Raw genomic sequence first — 12,290 nt, 5'->3', positions numbered from 1 at the left:
TTATGCAGAACAAGAGGTTAATTCATGGTCAATGAGGCTGCATCCCATTGATCTCTGGGAGATGCTTAAAGGACTATAGCATGTAGCATTCCAAGAGCCAAAAATTTTATAGAAGTTTGCTGGCAGAGAAATTTATTCTATGCACTTAGGAAGTTTTGTCAACTCTGCTAGCAGAGGGAACCCAAAAAAAAAAAAAAAAATGTTGGGAGGTAACTGCAAAGGCATTCCAGGGAAGATATCATGGTTGAGCCATGAATGCTCTCTCCAAGTTGCAAGATAAAATACTGTAGGGAATTTCAGTTAGCCTTCCCTAGCTATATGAAAACTTTTATCGCTATATAGATACTTAGCAATTTGCATTTCAAAGTAAAGTTAATTTGATGGCCCTTATTTTAATGCAAGTATGTCTATGCTTATCCATGGTGAATTACCCATGTTTTACTCAATTTTATGGGTTGGTGCAATGTTCTGAAACATAAACTATCCACATGGGCCACTTCTATGGGGAGTTTGTGGTTCAATGTGCAGGGTGAACACAGCCTATGTTTGGCATCACAGCCACAGCAATTTGAAGCTAAATGTTATACAGTCACTTAAAGGAAAAATTTATTGAAAGGCAGATACAATAAATTATTGTAAGCTTAATGGGGCAGAGAATTTAGTAGGAAGTAGTAGTATTTTGACACTGGTGAAATGTTTAAAAGGCTCTAGGAAGTATTTATTTGATAATAGCAGTCTAGGGGTCTTATTGAACATGGTTAAACATTGGATTTAATGAAATTAATTTTGTAGATGAAGGTTTAGCCAAGGTTATGAAACAGAGATATTATATTCGGTAACCTGAAAAAGCAATATTTCATCAACATAAATTGAAATACATTGCTCTCTACTCTTTTTATTTAAGGGAATTACGAAAAGCTTTAGGAAGTAGCATTTTTCATTCCATCTTCCAATGTCAGTGGGTGGTAATGCAAAGCAGTTTGTGATGTATTTAATCAGAGAGCAATCTCTGATAAAAGTTTAAGGTACTTATATCAATGATATGTTGATGCATCTAACTTCAATATTTCCATCCTTTGCTCTGCATTTTTATTTAAACGTTGGTCTTAGGGTTGGTCTGTAGGTATTCGTCCACTGTAGTTCAGTGACACTTTCTTAAGGTAACAGCACTTTCTTGGGGAAACCATGGGCTAACGTATTTAAACTGCATTCATCACTAGATATCAGGAAAGTGTTAAGAGTTTTCTATAATCTCTTTGTTGCCATCTAGGTCTCATGCAGATCACTGAAGGCCCAATATGGTAGTCCTCACCATGGAGAATTTAAAGTTAAGATGAGATCTTTGACACATAAATTGCCATTTCTAGCCACGTAACCTGAAAGACGATCCTTTCATCTCCAATAAATAATAATAAAACATCAAGGGGAAGAGGTAAGAAAAATGAAGGTCTACCGGATACATTGGTTATTTTAGACTATGATGTAAACTATACAATTTGTAATCTTTCTAGCTCCTGGCAACCCTTTGCTCATTCTCTCTTCTGTGGCTTCGCTCCCTTTATTTTTGGTTTGTCCCCATTATTCTCTTTAAAATTCTTTTCCTAGCCTGATATCTTCTGTTTTCCTGCATTCTCACTCTATTTATTTATCTTCTAGGACCCTGTTTCATCTAACCCTATTTGTCCTGTTCTTGACCGGCTCAGCCAATGGCAAGCTTCACACATTATGCTATACCACAAAATGATTTGGTTTAACTTTGTATGTTGTACCATCTCAGCTATTCTGGTTTGAAATTATGAATTGTGGTGTAAAGTGTGGCTTGAACACAACCATGATGGCTTATTTAATGAATCATGATTAAAACAAAGCATAGTTTAGTACACAGTGTAAATCCACCCAATGCCCATCTCAGGAACACAGTAAACAGCAAGTGGTAATCTTAATCCTAGTCCAACCCAATGGCTGTCAATTTGTTAGAGTTAATTGCTTAACCACTCTGTGATAGAATGGCCAAATTCACACATCTGATTGATTTAGACTGTTGTGTGTACCAAGCCATTTTGATTTTATAGTTTATGGCTTGCATGCTAATCAGCCTAGCTAATTATGGCTTACTCCACAAACGCATGACCTAAAGCGTACCGTAAGATACCAACAGGGTCTAACTGGAAAGTCTGGCCTTGTGGCCCAGGTATTTTCTTCTCTGCATAACTAGATATGCCTAGCACCTAGTCAGTAAAGGCAGAAAGTAGCTGATAGCTCAGCTAGATTGGGTGAACTGCCGAGTCTAGAGGTACCTTGTTGATTTTTTATAACTACTGTCTAAAGTTTGGCTCCTAGACCATTGCTAATTGTTCTTTATTATATCTTCTGTTCAGATTTACTTTGCTGTTCCTCTTTTCCCTTTTCAAATTTAATTGGCTGCCAACCTTGCATCAAAACTGATCTCTCTGATCCCTCTGTTCCCCGAGTAACTATTCTGGAACCAGACCACTTTATATTTTGGACTTGCTATCTGTCTACCATTCTTTGGACCACTATTACTGCTTTTCAACTTGATCTCTGCCTGTCTGATAAAAATAAACTGCTTCAGTGAATCAGGTTCATTAGCTGATCTTGTCTAGCATTACTAGAAACACCAGAGCCTTTTGTAACTATACCTAAAGACACCAGGTACACAGAGCAAATGGTCTGTCACCGAACAATGGCTACGCACTATTCTTTCTCCTGGTGGGCCTTGAGATATGGCTGAACCAGCAAGTCCCAGCCAAGTTTTGTTATTGTTTTCATTGTCATCACCCTGACCAGCAAATCCATTTATATACTGCAATATAGACTTGTTGGTTCCAAATGAAAATAGATTTGGAGTGCACCAGACCAGCACTCTCGTCATGGTTCATTTCATTTTAATTTTATCCTAAGCTAATAATGTACACTATCCACATTATTTTTTAGCCACAATGACCCAAATCCAGACATAGTCACGCACATCAAGGTTGATATAACTAGTAATACAGATACAAGCCCTTCTTAGTGGGTTGGAGAAGAATAAGTGGACAGATGTCATTGTACAAAGATAACAACTGTAACTGATAGACTGAACTTAAGCCTTAGGAAAGTGTAAGAAGAAATAGTGAGAGACAGAACTATAAGACAACAGCACTTTGGATGTAGTCTTAAATAATTAAATCTTAATGTTCTAACTGCTTTTTAAATATATTTGATTTTCAGGATTAATATTAATATTGTCCTAAGATCCAGGTTCATGCCTCATTGTATCACATACAGATGACAGTAATTGTTCTAGGACTGATATATGATTAATTTGATATAGAATAAAACAAGTTCATATGCCATGAAGTCACTTTTTGAGGGTGGTGTAGATGGTTTCTAACTATGGTTTGTGGTGGCTGTAAAAATCTACATGCTGGTTTCTTTTAATGCTTGGGATAAAAATAAATTATAAAATATAAAAATAAATGGGTGCACCATTGGAAGACCTGAAAGACCAGGTTAAGAAAGATCAATAATCAATAAAAATGAAAGGATTTCCCTAGCTATAAAAAATATTCTGAGCAGCAAGAGCACTGTAAATATAGTGGCAAGAATGTTGGATTTAAATAGTTGGAAAGTTTAATTTGTTATGCTGCTCATTGGAAAGTATGAAGAAATAATTATTGCAAACCCTCCATTATTTCACAGTATTGTTGTGTGGATAAAATTCTCTGGGGGATTCGTAAGTAGGACACAATGGGAATAAATTCAGTTTATGAAGGCATCTTGAACTTGAATATATGACAACACACACGTCAGACGTAATTCCAGAAATTCCTTAAGAGAAGGAACTTAGAGAATATTTTAATTTGCATGTCCAAGAATCCAAGCCATTTTTGTATATAGGTTCTTTTTTTCCTTTTTAACTATTTGGCAGGGACAGGAAATGACTCTTCTGCATAGCAAGACCAATACGACACTTACAGAAATCACTGAAGACTTCTGAACTGCTTCATCTTTTTGCAAAACAAACAACAAAGTAAACAAATGGAGCAATTTAAGGAACGTATTGCTGAATCTTATGGTTGGAAGAGAAGTTTTCTGCACCTATTTTTTACACATATAAGCTTCTACATAAAATAAGGTTCAGAGGTTGGTAGAAGTGCTTCCTGTAATAGAGGGGAGATGGGCGGCATATAAATTTAATAAATAACAACAACAACAACAACAGAGATTCTTCTATAGCAGTGTTGTCCAAACTTGGCCACTTTAAGATGAGTGGACTTCAACTCCCAGAATTCCCCAGCCAGCCATGCTGGCTGGGGAATTCTGGGAGTTGAAGTCCACTTATCTTAAAGTGGCCAAGTTTGGACAACACTGCTCTATAGATTAATCATAGATCACAGGGTTGTTGGAGCACCACTAAGTTGCATACTTGTTTTTTCAGGTAGTGTACAACCCCGTTCAGGAGAAATACACTACATTTCCCATATCTCTGACAAGAGCTTTTTGCTTAGGAGTTACAACCATGGGCATCTATGGCAAGGTGTCAAACTCTGAGAGTTGGCAGGGGCAGTGTCGTGATCCAAGGCCCATTTCTTTTAAACGATGTATCTGCAACGTCAGCACGTGTACAAAAAGGATAGAGCTTGGATTATGCTACTGTGCGTGCCATCTTCCAGCTTTTGATACCCTTTGATATGCTGCTAGTTAATATTTGTCAATGTTTAGGCTCATTTATTAGCTCTCACCCAAGTCATTTATGTGTCTAGGCTCCAGGTGAGAATACACACAGTCCCTCTTGATTCAGGTGTAATGGAGATATTATGCCCAGATCTAGTGACTGCTCCAATTGGGTTTAGATAGAAGTTAAATAAAATAACACTGGTAACTGAAGCATGCCCCATAACATTTTTAAATATTGCAGACTGTGGGGTGTTTTGATTGTATTATGTTTCTGTAAGCCACCCAGAATGGGGGGGGGGAGGGAATAAATAAATAAACAAACAAAGACACAAGCAAGGTGGTCAAGGCTCCAATCTCTAGATACCCATTGCTACAGTATGGAACTATTCTTGCCATTAGGTATGGAGCCACTCAAAAATATTGCCCCAATTCATGAAACAGGAAAAGATAAATCATCAATGGCAGTATTTCCCAACCTCAGTAACTTTAAGATGCGTGGACTTCAGTTCCCAGAATTCCCCAACCAGCATGGCTGGCTGGGGAATTCTGGGAGTTGAATTCCATACTTCTGAAAGTTGCTGAGGTTGAGAAACACTGATCAATCATAGAGAAGGCCATGGAAAAGCTAAGGAAGAAGAACAGTCACATTGTGTTTAACTTTTTCCAGAAAAAGGTAATCTGTCAGGCTAAGATTGTTCTGAGTCAAACTGGGTCTGAATGGGCCCAAATCAAAATGGTGGTAGAGGTATAAAGAATTTGTGGGTGGGGGAGGGGGGATGATGATTAAGATGATAAATGAGATTTTAAAACTAAACGTGAGCCTGAATTAATTACATGAGCATAATTATAGGATCATTAAATTAAGTAAGAATAGCTCTTGCTTTAAAAAGACAGAAACCAATTTTGCACATAATTACAAACAAAATATGTTGTTTGTTTAGCCATACCATAGATAGTTGTAAATTTGAAATGAACTGGGCATGAACATTTTGGATAGATATTTATGATTTATAAATTCTATAAAGTGCATGTTTTCAAAAATCAGTTTATTGTATTAGTTGAGTTGGAATTTACAGAAATTATGCAACTGTGCATTGAAATGTCTGTGGTCTGTGTCAGCATTTCTTTGGTATGGATTATAGTGTATTTGTTAATGTCATTAATTTTTTAAATTGATATAATACATTGTATGGATAAAAGAGAGCCTAAAAAAGAGAGAGACTCCAAAAGTGAGTAGAATATATTTTTCTCCTAACTGCCTGAAAATTTCATTTATCTGGTAAATGTTCAATTCAACTCTTTAAATATTCTGTGAAACGAGAAGATTGTATTCAATCCGTTAATACAAAGCAACCCCCCTCATATTCATCTTTGTGGTAATATCAAATAAAATACTTTGATTCTACTTGGACAAACTATTGCACAAATGCTATTGCAATTTATGTTTCTTTATACTAATTTTTCTCCAGCTTGTACTATGAAGTCTGTTAGTGTTCATATAATTGCTAAGGGAACATGCAGCCATAAACGATATTGCATTTTGTAATATTTCTCCTAATGTATACAAAATGTTTTTTTATATTTCTATTATATATATAATTTTTATTATATTTATTCCTGAAATTATAACCCATCTTCTTCATTTCTAGCCAGGGAAGTTAAAATAATCACATTTGAAAGAGCAGAGTATAATCCATTATACTGCATCTGATATATGAAAACTAAGAAAGGACTATTCCATTTTGTCACTGAATTTTCAAAATACAAATCCAACAGTGTCAGAAGTTTAATTTTTAATATTATATAAATGTTATATTTATATTATATAAATTCTGGAATAAGAGGAGAAACATTAACACGTGTTGGAGAACTGACATTTCCTGTATAGTTTAAACAAATATTTTTGAACTTATTATTTAATGTAACTTGAAAATGTATAAATAATAATATTAATAATAGACTTTATACATTTTATGTACTGTATTAATTTCAGAAAGCTTTTTAGAAAGGCCCCCTTAATATTCCTTTTTTTTTTTTCTCTGATAAAAGAGCAACTGCCTCTGTCGTGATGGCTGTAATTTCTCCAGGCTCTAGAACAGGAGACCATAACCTCTGTTGAGAGATTTGCTCTCTGCTCCTGTTCACCACTGTAAGCTACCATATCCTTGTAAGCTGTTCTGGGAACCAATTGGGTTTAAAAATAAGTACAAAAACAAAAGCCTTCAAATACTTGGAACATTTGTCTTCCCTTGCTCCCAAAGGAAGAATCGAAAAGCTTCAAATTCATAAGGAATTACCTGAGGCATAAGTCATTCTATAAAACAGATTCCATTTGGAAGATGTGGTTGTGGTAGCATTGATTTCCTACATCAGTGACATCAACAGAGAAGGTGATATGAACATTTTAAAAAATTTTTTGAAGACTTTAAACTTAAACTATTTTGAAAATCATGGATATATGTCCATTAAGCTAAATTAATAAAAAATGGTATTGTTGCACTCATAGTGAGAAAGAAAGAAATCAGTTGGACAGGAGAAACTGCCCTATATGATTTCAGAATGTATATAAAAGCATATAATAGATATTGATAATCACCCTCAAGCTTGTTAATGACCCTCAAGTTAAACACTTCTTCCAAGGCATAAAAACGTAGTAGTAGATAAATCTGATGAAGAGCATAACTGGTTCATGGATATTAACAACTGAGCAAGAGTTTTTATACAGATTATGCACAACAAATATTTTAGTATTTGAAATTTGCATAGTATGAGCTACCAGTTGTAGATTCTAGAATTGTCACTAGCTCAGGATTCTAGATTGCTATTGAAATGACCACCTTCCAATTTACACAATACTAGAGGTTGGGCAAGAAATATTTTAAATGAAGTGAAATAATAAAAGAAGCTTTTCTCCACTCACAGTTTATCAGCTAGCCTTAAAGTTCACCTATAGCTCCTTTTGTGCCACCTCCTGAACAGAATGGAAAAATCTGGAACCTGGATTTTGTTATAAACCTCTTAGAAGCCTGAAACTTTTCAGATGCAGAGAAGATACCATAAACCACCTTCTGGATCCACCTGTGCCAGAAAAGGAAACAAGCAAACGAATACATCTCTTTCTGCCTCCTTCCCCCCTTATGTTTTATCTTTACTGGGATTGTATATTTTTGAACAGACTTGTTTTTTTTTAATTGGGAAGAGCACTTAGATTATTTGAAGTGTTAAACCAACAAGTAATAATGACTGTGGGCAGAAAGTCAAGATACAAAAATAAGAAGCAGCAGCAGCATCCTTCAACATCTGTGAGTGCATCTTCTAAGGAGGATTTTACAGAAGTTACCAAATGTAGCCCTTTGATTTCCTTGTCTCTTTGAAATTATTGGGATAAAATCATTAGTGGATGAACAAGATGTGAACCTGGCCACCCTACAGTAAAGCACAGGCCTAATAAATACTTAATCCTAGACGAGTAGAATTGAATATAAAATATGTATTTGTAATTATAGTCGGTATAATTTCAGTTCTTGAAATGGTGTTACTGTATTTCTGCTTTACATCCATATATGGCATGTAGCACAGTTTAGGTGCATTAAACTAAATGTTGACTTGGTCCCAGGCATTACAATGGCGTCCCTGAAAAGTAACTTTTCGGTGCAGCTGGGCAATGTAATTCTTCTTTTATAAAGTTGTTCCGAACAGGTTAAGCAATTGCAAGGGCAAGTACAAATTCTAGAGTGGTCCTCTTGATGTAGGTGTGGCTTATTCGCACATTAACATACTTGGCATGCTAAACACTGAGGGATGTATGTCTGGGTAAATAATGTGAAGACGGGACTCCAAAAGTGATTTTTAGCAGTTCTGGTTCTGCACTATGAATGCAAATGCTGCGTTGGTTGGAACGCACGCTAGTACATAGGTTGGTTGGGTGGTGGGTTTCTTTTTTAATGCCCTCTCCCTCTATTTCTGTATTAACAACATTTGCACGTGAACACTAGCCACCGGCACTTTTTCATCTCTCTTTCTTCCCCCCTCTACTCTATTTCTGGACAGTTTTCCAGGAGAAAACTATAAAACTGGATAGTTTTCCAGGAGAACTAAAAAAGGCGTGCATTTTTTTTTCCTGTACAGAGTTTACGTGGGTTACTGGATTGCAATCATTCTGTGGTCCTGGTGAAGGGGTGCGCGGGCGCACGGGCTGCGTCTTGCCCGCCGAGCGGCGGCTGGGGCGCGACCCCAGGGAAGCCCCTCTCCCCAAACTCCCAGCCTGGCGCGCGCGCGGGCAGCCCGTGGCCCGTCAGGGGCTCGCGGGCCAAACTCATCCCCGCCGCCTCCCCTCGCCAAGCCCCTCCTCCCCTCGCTCGCCCCTTCGCCATTCCTCCCCTTTCCCGCTCCCAGCCGCCCGTCTCCCTGGCAGGAAGAGCCTCCCATGGCTGCGAGGCGCGGCGGCTGGCACCCGCCAACTCCAGGAGTGCCAAGCAGCGCGCCTCGGAGCGGCAGCTCCTGAGCCGGGCCAGAGGACTTCCCGGGGCGCCCGGCTGCCCCTGCGGGAGTCGGGATGCTGCTCTAGATAGGCCTTTGCTCCGCTCTGGCGGGGCGCGCTTCGGAGGCTTCTCTCGCGCGCCCCGAGCCCTCTTCAGCCTGGCGCGCCCGGTCCGTGCGCGGGGAGCGCGGCGCGGGGAGCGGCGGCGGCGGCTCCGGGAGAGGCACGGCGGAGCAGGAGGGAGCCCGAGAGGGAAAGAGCGACAAAGCGCGCTCCCTCCCCCTTCCTTTCCTCCCCTGTCTTTCTCTCTTCGCCCTCCTGCTGGTCTCCCTCCCTCCCTCCTCCCCCACTTTTTTCTGCTCTTCTCGCTCACTCTCAAACTCACCCCTCCTCTCTCTTTTACACACACACACGCACACTCGCCTTCTCCCCGTTTCTGCCTTTTCTCCCCCCTACAAGCGCGCGCGCGCTCACACCCGCGCGCCCTCCCGAGCCGAGCCGAGCCTTCCTCGGCTCCGTCTGTTCCTGTCATCTCCCTTCCGCTCCTGCCTGGGCACCCGGCGCGCTGAGCTGCCTCGCGTCTCCCCCTGTTCGCGCTCTCTCTCTTCTCCCCCCGCTCCTTCCCTTTCTCCCCCACCCCCCGTCGCGCACCTACTTACCTTACACCCCCTTTCACACCCTCAGTGCACCTGAAACCCGAAGAGCGGCGGCGGCGGCGGCAGGAGAGCACCGGCGGCGAGCAGCATGTCCCGGAGGAAACAGAGCAAACCCCGGCAGATTAAACGTAAGTTTTCCAAGAGCTAGAAAAGGGGGCTGCGGGGTGGGAACTGTCTCCCAAGGGTGCCTCTCTGGGTCTCTTCGCTTTCCAAGGCTTGGCTAAAAATAACGAGGAGGAAAAAAAGGCGGCGAGCAGGGAGGGAGCCGCTGAAGTGCGAGCGCCCCGAGTCGAGTTTGAAGGGAGCTGTTTGTCTTTGGAGAGCTGCGCCTGGAACACCCCCCACCCAGTTCTCCTCCTTTTCCTTTGAAGCTCTTTTGTCTGGGGGGTTCCTGGACCGGATGGGCTTTCGGGAAAGTTAGCGTTAAACTTCGCTCTGAGCGGTGGCTGGTGGCCGGCCGGCCGGGGAGGGAGAAATCGGTTCTTTTGGTCAGATAACTTTCTTCTCTTCTGGGAAGTGTGCAGCTGGAGGCATTTGCCAGCTGCAATCCCGGGGAACAGAGGAGGCGGGTGGTGGCGAGGAAAGGAAGAATTTCCCGGGAGGGGAGCCCAGAGAGCCCGCTGAGCGCGTGCAGAGTGCCATTCCTTCTCCCCCCCACCGCCACGGGGTTCCTGCCGTCCAGGCCAAAGGCACGCGTGCTGTTCCTCTGGTGTGGGGCGGGGGGGGGGGGAGAAGGTGGCACCACGCAGCAGCGGCGGCCGGCCTTTGGAAAAAGCAACCTCCCCCCCAAAACTGTTCCTTTGCTGGGAGACGAGGCTCCTTTGCAAACTTAGTCCAGCGAATTCCCGTCGCTCCTAAGCAGTCGCGCGCGTGGAGATTTAGGATGCGCCCACTCGTTATTTTATTTGGATAGAGGTGCGCAGAGGAGCTGGAGCAGGTGACTGAGAATCAGACTCTCTGGGATCCCTTCCCGTCTCCCTTTCCCCGCCCCAGCCTGGGACAGACTTGGGTATAGCCGCTTATGATGTCAACTTCCTAAACTTTTCTGAGCTGATTCTTTTTTGTTTTGTTTTGCGCTTGGTCTCTCTTCAAGGAACTGGAAGTGACACTTGATGTTTCTAAAAGGAAAGATTTCTTTCTAAAAAAGCAGTGACCAAAGAGCCTTTGAGTAGACGACACTCTACCCTAAACGCCTTTCAAAGAAAACGTCACGTGACCTAACCCATTCCTTCCTCTTTCTTTTGCTTTCTGGTTTTCAGAAGCATATAGAATGGTGATTTCTTATTGCTTCAGAAAATGAATTAGGAGATTTGGCGATACAGATGAGACTTCTCAAGGGTCAAAACAGCTCCAGAAGAATCTGGATTAATTATTAAAAAAATGATGCTTCTCAGTGGAACTTTAGGATACTCCCTTTTTAGCAAATACCGCTTTGATAGCCTTAAAACATTTTTGTAACTTTCATTTTAAGACTGGTTGTCTTTTAGAAATAACTTCTGATTATCTTTGCTTCATCTTTTGCTAAGGAAAAACTGTTCACTTAAACACAGTACAGCCAGGAATGTTACTGACTGGAAGAGCTTTCTGTTGCATAATGTGAATGGTGGCTTGATTGTTAATAAATAATTAACATTAATTGGTTGCATGGTACAAAGACCATCTCAGTCTATTTTTTCATACTTCGTTATCTCCCAATTTAACTGTTAAATGTTTTTTATGCCCACCTTATAATGTCAGATAAAACCTTTTGTACTAATTGAGGCTATTGAATTCTGTGATGGGTCACAAGCCAGTTTCTGTGCCTTTCTCTTTTCCTACCTAGTAAGATGTATCAAATTAAAGGAATGAAATCCACTGTTCATTATTATTGATGCATGTAAATGTTTATGTGTATGCTTGTCTAGATGTAACGCACACTATGGGGCCATTAAGGGCTGTGCAGTACTTTGGCTAGCATTAGGGCTTAAAATTGTCAAGAGAACTTTGAGTGCTGTTTTCCGCTACTCTGATTTACTCTCTCCCTAAAGATAGTGCAACGATTTCCAGAGGTGGAAGAACTCTTATGTATGGAGGATCTCTAGGGGGTTAGAAGGAGAGTGGGCTAAAAAGTCATTGTGGCTCAGACTGGACTCTGCAGATTTTTCTTCTCCAACCGTGTTGCCTGCTAAAAATGTGAACTTTCACCATAACAATTTCTTGAATATATTTAAATATTTAGCCCATGTGCAATTTTCTAGAATAGTGAGGGGGAACACACACAATCTCTCTTGGTTAAACAACCCCTAGTGTGACCATCACAGTTGACAGCTAAAATAATAGGAAAGCTAGTGGGGACACTGGAGCAGGACTTTTAAGTCTGAAATCTCAGTTTGCAAAGAAGTCTTGCTGATAAACCAGGCACAATTTAGAGGCTGTATGACAAGGGGTGGGAGGAAGTCAAAACTCCCAAGACAGTCAGTTCAAAGGACAAAAAG

At 40.8% G+C, this 12,290-nt stretch overlaps 1 protein-coding gene and 1 long non-coding RNA gene across 13 annotated transcripts in view; one reads left to right on the top strand and one right to left on the bottom strand.

The window, feature by feature from the left end:
• Positions 1-9,955, bottom strand: part of LOC148214754 (uncharacterized) — a 50,109-nt gene extending 40,154 nt beyond the window's left edge. For 6 of the 10 annotated variants that reach the window (XR_015797573.1, XR_015797580.1, XR_015797574.1 and 3 more), the window contains exons 1-2: positions 9,820-9,955; positions 7,601-7,758 (exon numbers count right to left, since the gene is read on the bottom strand). This is a non-coding gene — a long non-coding RNA (uncharacterized LOC148214754). The remainder of the gene's footprint in view (positions 1-7,600; positions 7,759-9,819) is intronic. The other 4 variants (XR_015797576.1, XR_015797571.1, XR_015797577.1 and 1 more) reach the window with 2 other exon arrangements.
• The window catches only part of ZFPM2 (zinc finger protein, FOG family member 2), a 334,837-nt gene continuing 332,352 nt past the window's right edge, over positions 9,806-12,290 (top strand). For 2 of the 3 annotated variants that reach the window (XM_088149049.1, XM_088149048.1), the window contains exon 1: positions 9,806-9,944. In XM_088149049.1, the coding sequence (XP_088005175.1) occupies positions 9,905-9,944 (40 nt within the window). In that variant the 5' untranslated portion in view covers positions 9,806-9,904. The remainder of the gene's footprint in view (positions 9,945-12,290) is intronic. The other variant, XM_088149050.1, reaches the window with a different exon arrangement.

This window comes from Python bivittatus, unplaced genomic scaffold (genome assembly GCF_059951505.1).
Source record: "Python bivittatus isolate LINGU-HERP-01145 unplaced genomic scaffold, Pbiv_v1 ctg000590_np1212, whole genome shotgun sequence".
Classification (NCBI taxonomy): Eukaryota; Metazoa; Chordata; class Lepidosauria; order Squamata; family Pythonidae; genus Python; species Python bivittatus.
This window is presented reverse-complemented; position numbering and strand designations above follow the sequence as displayed.